The sequence below is a fragment of the Melozone crissalis genome, unplaced genomic scaffold (genome assembly GCF_028551555.1).
Source record: "Melozone crissalis strain CALT ecotype California unplaced genomic scaffold, PUWL_Pcris_2 ptg000027l_1, whole genome shotgun sequence".
In the NCBI taxonomy this organism is placed as follows: Eukaryota; Metazoa; Chordata; class Aves; order Passeriformes; family Passerellidae; genus Melozone; species Melozone crissalis.
Window position 1 is genome coordinate 81906855 of NW_026535805.1, and position 19504 is coordinate 81926358.

The 19504-nt window shown below is 40.5% G+C and overlaps 1 protein-coding gene across 6 annotated transcripts in view; it reads left to right on the plus strand.

Annotated features, from left to right (window-relative positions):
• Nucleotides 1-7143: 7143 nt before the first annotated feature.
• The window catches only part of KHDRBS2 (KH RNA binding domain containing, signal transduction associated 2), a 380960-nt gene continuing 368599 nt past the window's right edge, over nt 7144-19504 (plus strand). For all 6 annotated transcript variants that reach the window (XM_054280510.1, XM_054280508.1, XM_054280507.1 and 3 more), the window contains exon 1: nt 7144-7281. In XM_054280510.1, the coding sequence (XP_054136485.1) occupies nt 7191-7281 (91 nt within the window). In that variant the 5' untranslated portion in view covers nt 7144-7190. The remainder of the gene's footprint in view (nt 7282-19504) is intronic.

Consider the following 19504-nt stretch of genomic DNA (forward strand, 5'->3'; position numbering starts at 1 on the left):
TATATATTGCATTTGAAGATTGCCAGATGAATACCATCTGTGAGTGATTAATCTGGAATTTTCCATTTGTACTTCTACACTTCTGATGACTAAGTGGGAACAGGCTAAATTCTCTAGAGTTATACATTGTAAATGTATAAATAGACTTATATTAAATCATTTGCTGAATTTGCCTCATTTCAAGTTTTGCAAAATTGGACAGAACAATGGATTAATAACACATAATTTTATCTCATTGTCTGGATTTGGGCTTTGTGTACCTGATCAATAAAATAATTGAGATCAGAGAGTTGCCTCCATTGTATCCTTCTTAAGGAAGCAAACTTAACTAAATCCTGCTGCTAATCAATCAATTACAAATGAATATTCTCTGAACAGAACTTGAACTAAAACTGGATAAAAATTTATGAATGCACTGTAGAAAAAAACCAAACAAACAAACAAAAAACCAACCAAACAAACAAAAAAAAAACCACAAAAAGCCCACCAACCCCAAAACCAACCAACCAAAAAAATGCCACCAAATCCCCAAAACAAAGCAAAACAAATCCACAGAAAAACAGATCTATACATATTACCAGCTCTCTTGTATCCATATTTACAAGCTTCTCTTTCTTTGCTTTCTACTTCTCATGCAAGTTCACTTGGTAAATGAAATGGCAAAAGTAGCTTGTTATATTCAATATACATTTTCCTATGTGTAATATAATCTCCTTATTTCTAGCTTATATCCTTTGCATCCTCTAAACAATTTTATTCTCATTTGGATATAATGTTTTCTTTGTGCATTTGTACATTTACTTACATCTTAGATAAAATATAAGTATGCATCTCTCATCTTTTTTTTTCTCTCAAATGAGTTTTGTCATTTTATTTTGAGCATGTTCTCTCTTTCAGCCTCTCTATGCTTGAAGTAGAATACATTTTGTCATGCAAGTCACGTGCACTTTTGGAAGACTTATTTTTCAGTTCCTTCATCTGTTATATAATGATAAACTCCTCAGGACTCTATTGTCATACACTGCTGAAATCTGTTTGAATTCATTTGTATTAATGTTGTTATGTACAAGATAGATGCTGATGTTTAATCTAGTTACTGACTTTATATCCAGTGGAGAGAAATCAGATTTCTCATAGGATGACTCATGTCAACTGAAAATAGGTACTTGCAGGTCAGATGAGTAAAGAGCTGCAAGAGCTCGTTTCAACCTCCTGACTGTAAAGGGTGTCTGTGGTGGCTGAACTAGACTCAGACATGTGATTTTTACATGCCTAAAGCTCCATGAGACTACCAACTTCTCTAGTATGCTGTGCTGAATAATTGGCACATAACTATGAACTGAAGGATTAGCTCAAAGAAGAGTCCTAGGAGTCTGGAAGCTGTAATTCTATTGCTGTAAACCACACATCACCTTATTTGTACTGCAGTTTGCCCATTAGTTCTTCTTCTTCTGCTTGTCACCCTTCAAGGGAGAAATTTGTATTAAAGGGAGACTTGCATAATGGGAAAGGACAGCGAAAACAATAAGAAAAAGGGAAAAAGTAAAAGAAAGGTACAAAAGGAATTATTTTGTATCAAGTGAAAAGGAATCAGAAAGCCATGTAAACAGAGGTTTTATATAAAAAGAAACAGATCTAAATCTTGGAGATAATGTTGAAAGGTAAATTCAGGCTTATTGATTGCAGTAAGGTTAGAGAGAACACGTGAATGGAGACTGTGCTATGATCACGGAGAAGATTTTTGTGGAAGTGTTTGAGCTACCCTCAATGGATAAACTGTAATATAAAGCTCAGAATGAACAGCAGAGGTAGAACTTCATAAGCAAGCAAAATATAAGGCCTGATGTTTACCTCCATGTGGAGATGAGAAATTTATGTCATAGAGTCACAATTTCTTTGTTAGCTTTGTTAGCATCACAAGGAAGAAAGAAGACAAACATTCTAGATTCCATTTTATTCTTTATTTCTATTTAAGCATTTTTCTGTGTTCAGCTGCTATGTTATAATTTATTATATTGCTTAAAATTATCCCAAATTAATGATGAAGGAGACCTTTCAATGAAGTTATGCTACCTTGCATGTCATTTACCCTGAGTTAAATTTTCTGTTACTTTTTCTTTACAGCATTGCAAGAATGCTAATATGAACTAGAGCTGTAACACATATAATTCTATAAAATGTGTTTTGATGAACTAAGAACTTGTAATGTGGGTGTCATAAACTCAGTCACAGCATAAGGCAGAATTTGTTTTACACCTGGAAATCACATTGAACTCTCCTAGGGTTGTAGATTCACCAAGTTTATGAAACTGTTTAACGCCTTGAAATGAAATAAGTAGGTACTGATATATTTTTTTTAACTGATTTATTTGGTTTGTATAGACTAATAGCTAATCTGTAAGAATTGTCTCCATTTAAGAAAATCTGTGTTTATTCAGCTGTATGAGTGAAGGGACCAAAACCCTGTTGAAATCAGGGACTTACCACAGAGATCAACCGTCTGTGTGTTGCACCAGATATGGCTGAGTCTTTTGCTGTGCCTGGGGTAGTCTGAAGGTGACCTGCAATGACTTGTGCCCTTGCTGATGCACACTTGTGCAGTGACTTGTGCCCTTGCTGATGCCCACTTCCCTTCTGGATTAAACAGCAAGCTGTTGGCAGTGCGGGAGTCTTCAGGGCTGGCCTCTGCAAGGAGAGGGTGTAGCCACTTCCATCTGGACCCACCCCTGGCCAAAGCCCAGTGATTATCTGAGTGCTGTTACATGGAAACAAGCTCTGTGCATGTTCACTTGCCCCAAAATCAAACCATGAAACCGCAAGGTACAAGAACTGGTATCCACAGGACAGCATGCAGAGATCAGATGGAGCCTGGCTACAGACTGTATTCAAAGAAGGAATTAAATAAACTACAGTAAAGGAGGTAGGGTCATTCCCTCCTTTTTTGCACATGTACTGCTTCCTCTTTATTACTTATATTGTCTATTATAATTCTACTTTCAGAGAAGGAGATGGTTACTTAGCTTATAGAAGAAAGTCCCTAATTTTTTATAATGCTCATTTGCAGTTTGTACAGAAACCAGATAACCTTGACCCATACCTAAAGCAAAAGAACCAGTAAAGAAATTTGAAAGCAAATTGAATTCCTGAAATAGAAAACACTTGATTATTCTGATTTTTTGATGTATGAGGTCCTATGTACACTCACACACACATAGTTAACTATTCACTTAAATTATTGTATCAACTTTATTGTGAGGTGTCAGAAGGGTCATTCATTCTAATTGTGCTCACACTGACCATTCATTCTACTGCACATTCTCAAAAGATTTAATACTTTTTGAATAAGCATGTGCAAAGTTTGGAGTTTTTCTTCCAATTGTTTGCATCCACTGCCTTTTGACTTCAGTTCTACATAATAATACAAGGTGTTTGGAAGGCACTGGCAAAAATACTTAATGATTGTTACCTGTTCTGTCTTTGAATAAACTGCAATCTGGTGTGCTGTGATCCACTTCATTATCAGACTTAGCAATAAAATATAGTACAGATAAACTTCAATTTGGCTTGACACTTCAAACTAAAGAGCTGTAAAATGTGTCTCTGATTTTTAGTAGCTGTGAAAAAAATTGATCTCCAACTAGCAATGAAGTCATGTTTGATGACATTATAACATATATTTCCCATCAGACAGACTTAAATGATTTTTTTTTATTAATGAGGTATAAGGTAAAATTCAGAAAGGTATCGCAATGGCTTTGCAACTTAAGTATCACTGAAAGTCAATTTAACTTTCTAAGTTTTCAAAAATGAACTTATGGGGAAATTGTTTCTGTCTAGTTTGCTGTAAAAATATGTGCAATTAAACCTGCTACTCTGGTCTATGCCTTTGACCAGAAAAAGAGTTAAATGAATTTAGCATTTCCCATCGTTTAATAAGCTTAAAGGTGTTTAAATCAAAGCTTCCTGTGATCTAAGTAGGTTAAGAACAATAAAACAGAATAAAGTAACATTATTCTTGAAGCACCTTAGACAGAAAACCCCCAAAATTCATTTTCCATATCCATGACCATATGGTATGTCTTGAAAGCTACCAGGCCAGGATTACTTCTGGGAGGATGGCTTACAATCATCTTGAAGATGCTTTAGGAGAACACACCTATCATTCCTCTTCTCTCTTTCTGAACCAAGGAGCACCAGCATGAATTGTTCTGAAAAACAGAGGTGCAGAAATACACTCTGATGACACAGGTGATCTCTTGAGCAGGACAGACCTGAGCTGTGTTGGAAACACGGCCATTTCTTCCTACGCTGTTAAATGGGAAAGGAGAACTATTCATGCGGCAAATTGAATCAGGGTAAATAATTAATAAACTATCTTGGTTCTGTGATTTTCTTTGTTTTATTTGGTTGTTTTTTAAAGAAGGACTTATGTCTTCCCTTTATCCTCACACACACTTTGTAGTAAAAGCTGATTGACTATTAAACCTTTCAATTCTGCTATCAGTCTTCTCTGCCTCTTCAGCTGAAATCAACTGTTTTCCTGCTCCTATTCTTTCTCAGCTGGGAGATTGGTTCTCAGGTATTTTATCCCTCCCTTCTAGAAATACAACAGAATAATAAGGCATCAGTCACCGACATTCTCTACATATTTTTGTAAACACATGCAGTCCCTCAATTATCTGCATGCTGAGTGGAAATTGCATAAATGCTGCCTGTATATGTCTTAGGATTTTGAAAACATTGCAGACCAAATGTTTATGCAATGTCTGTAGAACACATTCAAAACCTTGTGGATGCCATTATAAAGATTTTGCTTTGATTTTTATCTTTTTCATTCCTTCTTTCTCTGCCAACTCCCCCCAACCAAAACAAAACCACAAACAAACAAACAAAATCTAAACACCACAGCATCAACAAAAAAAACCCTTTGAAATGAACAGTACTAGGCCATTCACAAATGTATTATTGCAACAATTGTATATTTCATTACAATAAATACTAAGATAGTAGTATTAGTGGTACATACTAAGAAAGAATAGGGGTTGAACACAAAATGCTGTATGGTGCCATACTCTGCTTGTTCTTGAGGTCCCACAAATGGAGTTTTAATGAATTGAGTTAGACGTCTTTTGTTTACTTTCAAAATCAAAACACATTACTGTATGGTCGTTTGGGGTAAAATCCTGAATAAATATAACCTAAAATAAATGTATACTTAAAGCTAAAGTCTAATTAAAATCAATTTTATTTACCCAAGCTGTAGACACTTTAATTGCACAATATCTCTAATTCTGCCAGGCGTGGCCGTGGGAGCTGCAGCACGGCATTCCTCGACAGAGATCGCCCCTTTCCCGCAGGACCTCCGGGCGCCTGCTGCGCCCTCTCCAGCTGCGCACCGCGGGCCCGGGCAGACATCTGCGGCGCGGTCTGCGCGCAGCGGTGCCCGCTCGCTGGTGCTCTGATCGCATCCTCAAGGGAGAGAGAGGCTGTCTGGCAGCTCCAGCACGGCCCCGCCGCCGATGCCGCACCGCTTTAGCGAGGCGTCTCCCCGGAGCCCGGAGGGCCGCGGAGCCCGGGGAGCACGGCGGAGCTCGGCGGAGGCACGGCGGGCTGCGCAGAGCGCGGGGGCGGGAAGGACGAGAGAGAGTAGCGCTGGGAGGGCCGGGCAACGCCGCCGCCTCCCGGCTCCAGCACCGCGGACAGCGCCCGGCCAGCGGCGCGGGCAGGCGGGGCGGGCACCGAGGCACGGCGGGCACCGAGGCACGGCGGGCACCGAGGCACGGCGGGCACCGAGCCGCGGCCCCGCGGAGGGACACGGCCCCGCGGAGGGACACGGCCACGGCCACACGGGCCGGGCCACGGCCGCAACACGGCGGCTGCCCGGAGATCAGCGGCGCGCACGGGCAGGGCGGCCCACGCAGAAACACCGGCGGCGCAGGCACGCTGAGACACGCGTGGACAAAAGGGCACAGGGGCACAGACCCAGTGCGCGCTCTCGGGCACAGACGCAAGCCCAGAGTCACAGAAAACAGCGCAGCACAGCATCACACATACACACACACACACACACACACACACGCACGGTTTCAGGCACACACGGATACGCGCCCACGCTCCCACAGGCACAGCGCGGGCACAGCCGCACACGGTCACACGTACACGCACGGGCACCACGGACGCCACTCACAGACAGCACCTGTGCTCGCACGCCCGCTGACTCACAGAAACTGGCACACACAGCTGCACGCAGACAGACACACAGACACAGGCACCCGCACAGTGACAGACGCACAGACTGTCCTGGTTCCTGCCTGGACGAGTTAATTTTTGCCGTAGCCAGGAGGGTTCATGGCCAGGACCCAGAGGTTGTTCTGCTATCACTTCAGGCCATTGCCGGCTCTGGGTTTATGGGGGAAAGGAGTCTCTTGAGAAGGGGCTCCTTCTGGTTCAGTAAGCCGGGCTGGGGGCTGTGGGGTAACCCCGATTCTGAGCATTTTGCTTGAGAATCACTCATCTCTCTCGAACACTTTTGTGATTAACATCATGCTGTTACTGTTCATTTTCTTATCTCATTGCTGTTTCCAGTAAATTGTTCTTATCCCCATCCGTGATCTTCACCTTCGATTCCTCCAATTCTGCTCTCTCCCCTGCCAAGGGGAATGGGGAAAAGGGTGGGTGGAGCGAGTGGCAGTGTGGTTTCAGTAGGAGCAGTAAATAAGGGAATACCTGTCCTAAACCACGACCCAGACACAGAGAGAGAAAGGCAGACACACAGACAGACAGACAGACAGACACACAGACACACTGAGAGCCCCCGCCTGGCGACAGCCAATGGCGTGACGAGTCTGCCCCCGGCGGTGTGCAGCCGCCAATGGGAGCGACGGGGGCGGGGCCCGGCTGGCTCCGCCTCCCTATTTAAGGCCGCGGGCGGCCGCGGGTCGCTCAGTGGCGGGAGGAGGAGGAGGCGCGGGGGCGAAGGCGCGCGAGCGGCGGCGCGCGGCGACCCGCGCACGTGCCCGCCCCCGCGCGGCGCGAGGGGAAGGCGGAGGCGGGGCCGGGGCAGCGCCCGCCGCGGGAGGGGCGGCGGCACCTGCGGGGCGGCCCCGGCGCGGCCAGCGGCGAGCGGGCGGCCGAGGGCGCGGAGCGGCGAGCCCGGCACCCCGCGCAGCCCGCCCGGCGTGCCCGCGGCCATGGAGCAGGACAAGTACCTGCCCGAGCTGATGGCCGAGAAGGACAGCCTGGATCCCTGCTTTGTTCACGCCATGCGCCTCCTGGAAGACGGTGAGGCTCCGCTCCGCGCTCCCCCGGCCGGGGCGCTCCTCGCGGTCGGCGCTCGGCGGCCGCGGCCGATGGACGCGGAGCGAAATCGGGTTTGGGGGCGGGCGGGAGCTGGCCGCGCGTGGGCTCGGGGCGGCGGCGGTTCGGGGCTCGGGGCCGCGCCGAGGGAGCCGTCCGGCAGCAGCCCCGGCAGCGGCAGAGAGTGCCCCGCTCCCCGCCCGCCGTGCGCCGGCTCTGCCGCGGCCGGGTCCGCTCTGCGGGAAGCGCTCCCCTGGCTCCCGGGCTCACTTACACAAAGACAGAGGCTGGCGTTTCATTACACTCGTTGTGTCCTGTTTTCCACGCTGAAGTAATAAGGTTTATATGGTAATATTGTTATGCCGTTAATGCGGCGCTGTTATAGTCGGCTGCGCGATGTCAGACATTGATTGGATATGGCTTATCAATTTCATGACAGTTTCATCCAGGACATGATGATTTCCTCTTGGTTTTGTGCGGAGATAAGAATACACTGGTTATAACATTTGGTTGCTCACTGTAATTCGCCCTGCTTTCCTTCCTTTAGTTGGAGTACAGTTTTAGTTGGACCTGAGTTAGAGGTTTTTTAAAAAGTTTATAATTTAGTCTCTCTTTTAATAACTGTACAATATAGTGGTTGAGTGAAGACCTCGTGGTATGGAGTTTCAACTTTTGCCAAAGTATAATTCATTAAGTTCCTCTTATACATGTTTTCATTCTTAGATTTTTAATAGTCTTTTTAAAAAACCCTGCTAAACTTGGAACCTAATGTTGAAAAGAAGTAGTAAAGAATGATGCATAAATCAAGATAACCTATCAAGCTCTTAAATGAGATTAAAGCAAAGCAGTGTATGGTCAGACCCTTGAGAATCACACATTCAAATAAACTCACATTCAGAGGTGGCAAATAATTTCCCAAGTTCTGTTTATGACTTAAAGAAAATCATAACTAATTCAGATTTACCATGCTAAGCAGTAAGTGTTTTTCCTCTGTCAGCAGTTTTTATATTGTCTTTCCTTAATGTATGTTCTATTGATTGTGAATGAAGATATTGAGTCCAGGTTTTGTTGGAGTGCTTCTGTTTGATAGCTTTGAAATTCATACTGAATTTCAGTATGAATATAGAGCCATTTAGTACTCTTTTGTCATAGCTGCCTTGCTGCTAAGGAGGCAGTCATACTGCTTTTTCCAGTTGTTATTTTAATAATCATACTATAAACAAAGTCCTTATTTCTTAGAGGAATATATATTTTGAGCCTTGCAGTTCGATCTTTTCCCAGAGGGGGGAAGTATCCACTGAGACTGTGTGTGTGTGTCTGGGAAAGGAGGAAAATGCAGGAAGGACAAAACTGAAAGTAGGCAAAGAAAAGTAAAAAAAAGGAAAATAAAATTGGTTTTTCTAGGTATCAAGTTCGTGCAGAAGTTGCATTTTGAGCAACTGTGGGATTGAGTAAATGAACGGTTTTCTCATTCTTTTTTATCATAAGTAGGATTATACGTTATTTCACTAGATTTTATAAGAGATGAAGGTGAGTTGTCTGAGAGAATGCTAATGTCAGATTCACACCAGGTACCTGGCATTATCCTTCAAAACACCATCTGTCAAGCTTTCTAGAGATTTGTTTTACAGTCTAATATACGATGACTGTTAAAACACTTAACCATGGTTAGAATGTTACTACTTAAAGAAAATTACAATTAATGCATTGGTTGCTGCCAGGTATAAATGCAAAGGAAATTTATAGAATGGGCAGAATTTTCTTTTTTTGGTGCCAGAAGAAAATGGGAACCTTCAAGGATCTCTGTAGTAGTGAATAATTCTTAGATTATATTCATGATAAAACATTGTTTCCAGACTCTGGATTTCTGTTCTTTAGAATGTAGTGTGCAATCAGCTACATCCATAACAATGCCAGCCAGGTGTTCTGTTTGTGGCGTCCTAAGCATTTTTGATTGCCATGACATTTTCTGTCAAATGCTTAAGTGTAGATTTGCTGTGGAGCTCAGAGCCTCAAGCATTCACTCTGACTTGGAAGTGCTGTGTTGTTTCATGTTGGCTGCTGAAACCTGAGGTTGAGAACAGTTGTGTTGCTGTGAGAAACCGCAGAAGGGCACACAAGCAATAAGTGTTCCAGAAAAATGCTTCTGATTTGCAACAGTGGATTTACTTGTAAAGATAAGACTGCCCATTTTTCCCCAATCATTTTTTTGTTTGTTTGATTCTGTTGCATGGTTTTTTGTGTGTTTTGGTGTACTTAACCAATATTAAAACCAACATATTACTCATGTTTTCAGTATGTAGGTCTGTGTCCTTCAGGTTGACCTGTGTCAGATGCATACTTGAATCAGTAGCTATTTATCCCTCACTATTAAGGGGTAACTAGAAATCACTTACTTTAGTCCTTACCTGGATCTGTTGAAATCCCCAGAAAAGGGACATTTCCTTTGGCAGAGTATTTGCATATTTACCAAACAACACAAAGAAAGGTGAAGAAAAATGTACAAGTGCTGTTTAAATACAAGGAGTGGAAGCAAAACCTGATTTCTTTAAAAACCACTGTGGGAATCTGTTGTGGATTTTGACAATTAACCTAAGTCTCTGAATGGCCAATTCAGTGCCTTAATCAGGAGATGCTTGATTTCCCCATGGGTCATAACCTGTTTCATGTAGAAATAGGTCCTACATGACTGATGCACTGTTAACAATTGAAAAGTCATTGGTAAGTCATTTACTAGAAGAACTTGTGAGTGGCTGGTGATATTTGCCTCAGCCTAAGTTTTTTCACACTTTAGCAATCTGCATTGAACATATGTATTCTGCGAATATAATCCACTCAGTAATGAAAATTAAAAACCTTTTAATTGTAACAGGTAGTTGAACTCTAAACAATAGGCTAATCTCCATCTACTGGAAAGGGCTTTTCTGTATCAAGTGAACTGTTTTGTGTACTAGGCTGTTATAGGAGCTGGAAGAGTGTCCCTGTTTCATGTATAGCTTTAAACTATTTTACTGTATACTGGTTAACAGTAGTTATTTTCTCAGGTGAGATTGTTCTGCTTTTAGTCAGGAGATGTCCTGATAAATGCATGAGGTCAAGTAATGCTTGGTTAGATAAAAAAAATGTCAAAAGTGAAGAGCATGTTCTTGAGCAGCACCTTTTTTATCCAGCTTGTGCTTATGCTGCAGCACAGTCCAGAGCTCCAGAGAGAATGGAGAGCCTCTCTGTTCTAGTGCTGCTCCCTGCCATGGAAGCCACCAGCTCCTTGTATGTGTTACTTTTGCATGATTGTAAATATTTATTGCTTTGTGTAAGATGTCTGCGGTTATGAATATAAAAATAAATGCGTCACTTTAGCTGTGAAGGTGTGGATGACAAAAAAGATACAACCAGTTGGATAGTTCAAAACCAGTTTTATAGCAGCATTCCATTTAATAGGCTAAAATGTCAGCTAATTGTCTGTGTACTTTTTGGGGTCAAGCAAATGAAATATATGTATGTGTATATATATGTGTGTGTGTGTATGTCTTTATTTATATGTGTGCAGCTTTGGAATATCTTGCCTAGTGTTTTGTTACTAGCTCTGTGTTTTGTAATATAAACATAAAAGAAAAAGACCTATTGGAAAGAGCTGGCCAAAGTAAGAGCATCTGTCCCCATGGAAATATCAGCATTACTAGGGTAATGAGGTAGCTAATTTCTCTCTCCTATAATGACAGTGCAATTGACCTCAGAATTTCAGCTGGCATTCTGAAGGCAATGAGAATCAGGCCTTTAACTTTAATCTTGAGTTAAGTCCCTAGATCATTCCATGGGGCACAGCAGAGTTTGTTAAGCCTCCAAGTTGTGTAAATTAGGCTCATATAGCTCAGCTATCATCCACATACAGGCTTCTTGTGGGACAGGCCCTGCTTATTCAAAACATTAGCCTTTACATCGAGCATTAGTAGGGTCTCTCATACAAGCCTGCAGTAGTAGTTCCAGCTAGTAGAAAATTGTTGGCATAATGCAAGTTTATTTTGTCTTATATTCAGGATTTCCTCTAATACATTGTCATATGTAGGTTTGGGATTCCTTTCGACTGTTGGAGATTGTTTTTCTTTTCATATAGAAATGCATTTTTAGTTCATGAGTGTGTGTTTCTGGTAAAAACCTGGGATAATAATGAGGTTGTTGTATGCAAATTATTTGTCTCGGAAATACAGAATGTGACAATCATATCCTTAACCCTAGATGTGAAAGGCTTATGACTTAATAAAACCAGGCCTCTGATACTTTTTAATTTTTATAACTTTTTTCATTGAAAACTACTTGTGAAAATATGCTTGCAAATTTATGAGTTCACTTGTCTCAACAAGCCTTTCGACTTCAATAAGAGTAATATAAATGTAAATTCATATAATAATATTAATCTGTGAGTGGTCACTATTCTGCTTATTGTTTCTTTTATTCCTGATATTTACATCAGGTGAGAAGAAATCTGTATTCACAAAATAGTTGGTATTAATAATTGTTTGCTTTGCTGTCTCAAGAAATGCACTGTAAATTCCCAGTAGATTGACTCAGGAAACATGCTAATATTCAGAGCGTGTATTTTAGGTACCTTGGTTCCATTAGAAACTAGATTTGTATTGATCATTTGGAGCCTTTTCAATAGAAAGTGCAAACTCTAGATGAATACAAGATACTTAGGATTTTTATAAAGTAGTGATGTGCTAGGCATTACAGACTTGGTTCAAAGCTGACTAAAGTTAATGGGAATTTTTCTGTTGCCATTAGTGGGCTATCAGGCAGTCCTTGTGATACAAATATGATCTATTGACTGGTATAGCCAATAGGACATGCTTTTGCCCTGCAGAATGTAATGCAGATGAATCCCAAGTGATTACCAGATTTATGGAAAACAAAACATTATAAAATGTTAGAATGAGTATAACAAAGCAAATGTTATGTTTATATTGACCCCAGCTTCTTAGTCATAAAAGGCATTCTTGCTTCAGAGGAGAGAAAAAAGAAATTATAGATGTGATTTAAAAAATAGAAATAACAAAATTCTTTCAGACATCTGAAGCCGCTTAGGACCATTTGATCTGTGATCTTAGAAAACATGTACTTTGAAACACAGTAAATTGTTTTGCAAAGAGGCAACAATATGAATGCAGTAATTGAAGATTAGATTCTGATACCCTGGTTTAAAATAAAAGGTGCTTTGGTCTTTAAATAGTGCTGTTTGAATCAGTGGGGCTGCTAAAGGTGCAATTCAGTGCAAACAGCAGAATTTAGTACCAACTGTTTAAGGGAAGGTCAAAGGTATTTGCTGAGGTTTATCTGGATGCCCAGAGCCTCATTAACAAAGTACTAGTTTTTTGGCAACGTGAATATTTTCTTTGAAGGAGAATATTTTTCACTTGTCCAGGGAATTTTTTAGTAAATTTATGTCATATTTAGTCTCCTTGGTGTGTACATTCAGAGTGCAACTGCTGTAACTGTCCATCTCTCTTCCTCTATACCTTGAAGTAAGCATTTTAAAGTTCAGGATTTTGGAGACTTGTTAATATTTGCAGTTAGTACCAAGAGAAGGCAGGATACCTGGACAGCTGAGTAAAACATTCCTGTCAACTCTTAATTTCCTGAGCACTGAACACCTGTGTAATGTGTAGAATAGAGTGGCCATTCCTAACCAGGAGGTGGCATGATTGGGCTCCACATGCCAAAATAGAGCTTCATATCCTGGCACCTTCTGGGAAAGTGCTAGTTGGGTCCAGCAGATACATCCAATCCTTCTTCACTGGATGTATGCTTTTCTCATTTAGGCAGTGTGCAGACAAAACATACTGGCACTGAGATGTGCTGGAGCATGCTGGGCTATTTAGTAGTCTATAAACTCTGATATGATCAGCAGTGATCTGTGCATGAGCCTTCCAATAAAGGCTGAACATCTGCCTGACCCACCAGAGCAGTGCCATGAGGGTGAAGCAGTTCCTCCATGACACAAGGACACAGGTCTCAGGCTCAAACTATGAGATGTCTTGGGCCTTACTTTAGAAGGCATAAACGTCACTGCTGTTTGGTAGTTCTTCTCCAAGGTTTATTAAAATGGGAATATGTTTCAGCTTTCTGTGCCTTGGAGCTGTACTGTAGGCCACACGTGCTGCTTTTGTGGAATAGTTGTTTTCTGGATTGGCAGGGTCACTGCAGTCACCTGGTGCCTCAGTTCGGGGTTAGAGTGCCTTTTCAAAAATAACCTGCTTTTAACTGTTTCAATTAAATTTCTTTTCTCCAACAAATTGCTGAATGTGGAGGAAAATTCAGTGTTGTCACAGCTGATCTTAGACTACACAACTGTCTTTAAAACATTTTGAGAATAAATAATAAGAGGAGTGTTTTCATCAGGGATTTGAGGTGTTAAGAAAGCATACACAACAGAAAAAAAAAATCAGTTTTGCAGGTGGACTCTGCTAAGCATTGCGAAGGTATGCATTCATCTTTTCTTCACCTTGCATTTTTTAGTCCTTGGATGGGTATCAGTGCACTACATCAGAATAAGCAAGGAAGCTGATAGTTTTTAAAATCAAGTGTGTCAAGTGTAGAACTTTACTGATGCTGCAGTTTAATCTTTGGCTGCATAAGCAAATAAGATTGTGCAGTCTGACCAGAAAAATGGAAAACCTTAAAACTCGTGTAAAGATCCGATGTGCATAGTACAGGGAGTCTTGGCTTGTGCTACATATCTTCAGTGACTATGTTCTAAAACTCCCATCTGTGAGATGCAGACTGATGCTGAATCTCATTCTAATCTTTGAGATCTCGACATGAAAAGACCATCATAAGAAATGTGTAGTATTCTTATTACTTTTGGTACAAAATTACTCTTTTTAAAATTTGCAAGCAGAAATAATCCTGGTTATTACAGTCCTCTGTAAATCCTGTCATATTTTAATTAGAATCCTGCTGGAAATGAGTACAGCTATTTCCTTATCCTAAAAAGGGCTGAAACTAATAAAAACTAGAAGAATTATTTAAGACTTCCAGCAGATTAAAAACTTCCAACTCCCCCACTCCCCTCAAAAAAAAAAAATCCTGAAATAATGTATGCCTGTTCCTAATTTCACAACCTTTCCTGTTGAAAGGGAATTTTTTTTTAGTTTCAATACTGAAAAAATTATCAAGTGAAACTTCTAGTAATGCTAATATGGCAGTTTTGAAGATCATCCACGCTTAATTAAGATGGTACAGAGTTTTGAGGGTCACATATGGCTGCATGTGATATAACCAAAGACATCTCAAAATCATCAAATGCTCTGCTTGCGCTGGGCATTCCTGTTTATTGTCCTTGGGTTAGCATGATGCAAAGGCTGAAAGACACAGGGCAGGTCACTGCTGTTCTGGAATTTCTCTGCACCTGCTGAAGTGTTCATCAGTTATTCTAGCATCTATCCCTTCGTGTAAGGGTTACACTGACAGATGTAGAAAAAAGTCAAAAGCTTTTGATTCATATAATACTTCAAATTCTGGCTATCAATGTAACTGTTAGAAAAAATAATACTATGTGCTAGTCTGTGGATTTATCAAAACATGCATTCCTCTTTGCTCTGCTTTAGATCTGGAACAGAATGTTTGTTTTGTTTTGTAGTTAGAAGCATTTTGGATTTGCTAACTGGTAAAGGCAGGTATGTCTTCAGCAAAAGCAAAAGTAGGGGTCAAAGCCCTTGACTCATAATCAGTCAACTTCTGAAGAGCAGCACTGCAAATCAAGGAAAAACAATTTTCCTAAGAGGTTTGAGCACTGGGGAAAGAAAACAAATCCTGTAGTTTAATGTTCCCTGGGATTTAAGTGTATGTTTCAAAGCTCTCTTTCATATACTTGAAGTTAGAGAGCTTGTCATCAAATCAGGGACCTTGTGCGTGTTTTAAAATGGCTTTTCAATATTGAAAAATTGAGTTAACTTACCTCTCCCAGTGCACATTTTTGTCTCAATGTTTCTGCTAATGTAGGCTCATATTGCTGATTTTTCTAAATATTTCTAAGCAAACTTGTTTGTTGCATTTTGTCTTTTTTGAGATTGTGGAAAGAACATTTTGGTGTTGTCAGGGGTTGGTCTGAGGTCAGAATGTGAGCTCTAGCTGGGCAAAGAGTGAGACATTGTTCTTCCTAAATACTTAGAACTATGCTGATTTGCTGCAGCCATGGTGCTGTTTCCTTGACTTTCCCATTTTAACCTAAACTGATTTTTCTCCAGTTCTTCTGAAAGGAGCAGCACCAAATTTAAGTGACTTACTGTCTATTATTTTGTTGTTTGAGGGGCAGATGAAATAAATTCCAGGAGACCTTTCTCCTTCCTGTCTTCAGACAGCTGTTCAACAGGAATATGCAGTTAGTTTTGGTAAATGATGCTTATTATCCTGGTGTCTCCATAGGGCTGTACAACTATCTAATAGCTTTGTCTTTTGCATGGGTACAGATTGCCAATTATTTCACAAATACTTGTATGCAAGGTGGCAGGATTTAACTCATTGTAAAATCTGAAATAACATCCTCCTCGTGCATGTAGATCCAAGTAAATAAATTAATTTTATCAATTTATTTGTGCTCAAAAGCCATTGGTGGGTAATCTGCCACACCCAGTTCGTATATTGCATGGACTCCTTTTCCCGATCCTACACTCCTGTTTAAAAAGATCATTCTGTCTTTGTAAATACAATATTGCAGAATGTCCTGATTCTCTTTGATATTTTAGGGGGTGTCCAGATGCTGTTGCTGCTGTTAAAGGAGTGATTGTTTTGTTCTTGCTGCAAATGGTTTACTGTGAACACCAACAGATCAGGTTGTGCATAAGGATTTTACTCACCTGTGTCAAAGGGGTCCAAAGTCAGCAGTGAATGTGGGAAAACAGGTGTTCATGCTACCTATTTTATTGCTATTCTTTTTCTGAAGACTAAAGTTGGAGGTAACCTGGAAATGCAGTAGTTTATGTTGAGTTGTGCATGACAAAAAGATGTTCGTGCAGTACCAGCTTGCTAGAATACACAAACCATCTGTTCAGCACAAAAAGTCTTCTTGCTGCTCCAAAGTGTGTGAATAATCTGGAATGATATGTCAGATGCAAGGGGGAAGAGAGGACTAAGTTTTTGCTAGAAATATTTTGATATAATGCCTTTTTTAAGGAATGTTTGTACTGTAAGCTTTCCAAGTGCTTCTTGTGGTGGAAGTGGGAGATGTTTTCAGCATAAAGTGGAAATGGAGCAGCTTGGTTTTGACACAAAGCAGGAACTTGATGTGATTCTGCATCCATTTAAACACTTAAGATGTCCTGATTTGGAGGCAAACAGAAAATAATTAGAAGCTGCTATGAATTGTAAATATTACTAACATGGAAGATCTCACTTGCTGTTCAGTCTAAAACAGGGAGAATAACTGTAACATAGATTGTTGTGTTTATTTACTTGATAATTTAATGCATGCAGGGGTGGCAGACACCTATGGAGTCCCTCTGAAGGCATGCAATATAACAGTATCAAAACAATGTAATTCTTAACAGAAGCTTTTCAGAAAAAATTGAATTTAATTTAATTTTTTAAATAGACCAACAGCATTTTCAAATGCTTATTTTACTACTTTTATCTATACATTTTTTCTGAATAAAACTTAACTAAAAGGTTCCAGAAGTCCTCACTTAATATTCAGTATTTTGTGTTTAATGGATGTGTGAATGAGAGGAAGTAAGTTAGGGATTTGGGGCAAGTTTTTTCTTTTTGCTACTCAATTTAAAATGACACATTTTTTCAGTGCATTCCAAAAATACATTCTTGACACCTAATTCTATTGCACAGGTAGCTTCTGGGATTTCTGCCAACAGGTACAGGCAGAGGACAACATCAAAACCTTTCCCAAAGCTTAAAAAATAGTATTAATAGTATTATCCTATCCCTACATTGGAAAATTCTTCTATTATGGTTTATAACTTAAAATGTTTTGCTAAGTAACAAACTAACTTTTGCTAACAATACTGGTTAGTAAAAGCAAGTTCTCTGAACTCTGTATCTGTGGAGATTATCTGCATTGTATTGCTTCAGCCTTCAGCTTCACTTTGTGCATGCTGCTGGTATTGCTATCAAAGTGATTTTAAGTTTTGAATGACTAAAGTGTTTTTGAGCTGATCACTTGCCAACACATGAAGTTTTGGATACTTTTATAGCACCATCTTGGTACATTCATTCTGTATTGGAGGGTATAATTTCAATCATTACAAATTTCAGTGTGGCCCTGTGTTTGTCCTAGGAGCTTTCAGTCCAGACAGCAACTCACTATCCATTTCTTTCCTTGGATAAGTGAGTGAATTAAAGTGAAACTGTCTCATAACCTGTGAGACATCTCTATTGCCTGTAGTAGTCTATAGGGTGCTTTTTCATCTGGCTGACAAAAGGCCCTCAGGAGTTTTGTCCCTCATTTGAATACTGAGTAGTATAAAGGCCATAAGCTTGTGACCTCTGAATTCTATAACTTCCCCATCTCTCATGATTTAAATGCTTACAGCCTGAGGTCCATGGACTGGGAAGGGACGTTTGGTCCAGAGGCAAGTCTCTACTGCTGAGAAAATGATCTTACTGTAAGAGTTACTTTGAAAGAAAAATAGTGCCATTTTACCGTAACAATTTATTGGAGACCTTTAAAAAGGAGTTTTCAGGTGCCAGCTAATCTCAGCTATCATAACATTATTGCTATCACTAAGAAAAATACTTGACAACTGCAGGGGAGAAAATGTCAAGTCTTGGGTGTCCATTTCTAAAGGGATATCTTTTAGCTGTTTACTGCAACTTTACAAGCAACCAGTCATTAGAAAGCATGGGTATTGATGTTCAGAGTTAATTTTGAGATTGTTCTCATGTGCCTGAATTGAGGTGTATAACTCATGTTGAAGTCTGTTATTTCTGTGTGGAACTTTAGAAGTAATCCTGTGGTGTTGGTAAATTGCACAAACATCAGACTGAGGGATGATGCAGCGCGTGCCTTTTTGAGAAAATCTGGGAAGACATGTTTGAGGAATAATTACTGCTAGTAAAGAAAAGAAGTTTTCTTTAGAGGTTGAAATACATAATTTCTTTGGTTGCTGGTATTGCTTCATTTGAAGTGCTTAAATATCCCATGCCCACTGACATCTTTTCTGGGTGCCATCAATTCCATGGTTCCTCACTCAATGGTACCTGGTGGAAAAAGCCCTCTAGTGCTTTTTCCCCAGGAACTGGATGTATGGAAGCTTATTCCTTAAGCTACATAGTGGACCTGGGGGAGGGGGAAGGGAAGTCATAGTATCTACTACTTTATATATACCGGTGCATAGTAACTTGCTCAGTCTTTTGCACCCTGTAGTGAGGATTTGCACCTGGAAGTTCTTAATTTATTTTACTTTCTTTTTATTGTTCTTTTTCATAATTCTTTGGCTTTCCCTTTTGTGAATTGTACTATGTCATATGATGCCACTGTTTTACTTGGATTACAAGATATAGGAGGTGGGTGTGAGGTGCTGTGTCAGTATATGGTGGTAGTACAGGTGGTAGTAAGTTTGTCAGGAAACTGATCACTGCAAAACACAGTTGCACATAAATGCCATCATTGAGCCTTGGATTCTGTCCTGGAGATGCCTCCTACCCAAGTGTCGCCATTCATATTATCTGCTCCTTCAAAGTTTCAGTTCAGCTGGTCTCTTGCCTGTGGAGATGTCCGTGAGTGAGCTTTCCACTGCCACCTCTAATAGGTTTATTCGCTTTGGTAACCCTTGGTCTTTCCAGTTAAGTATTGAACCCATGATTTCTCCATCCTTTCTCTCAGTTAATTTATTTAGAAGTTCTTGATTTCTCTTCAGATGTGCCAACGAAACACCCATGCATCCTGGCCTAGATAGGAACGCCTTCCTGCCCAATGGAGTCTAGACTGCACTGTTCTTTGTTTTGCAAAATAATCCAGTTGTTCTTAATGTGCCTCTTAGAACAACCATGACATCTTCTAGGCATTTCTTAAATAACAAGCTGCTTCTGCCCCCTTCTGATTTTGTTCTAGTTTTTGTGTACCCACACATGCTATTCTGATTTCAACAGATGTCAAACACGTTAAGTTGTAAAACATGTATCTTATTCATTCTTTTCATCATTTGTCTTTCCTGTATTTCCAGGCATAAGGTAATGGTAACCACCTGCATGCTTATAAAATGCA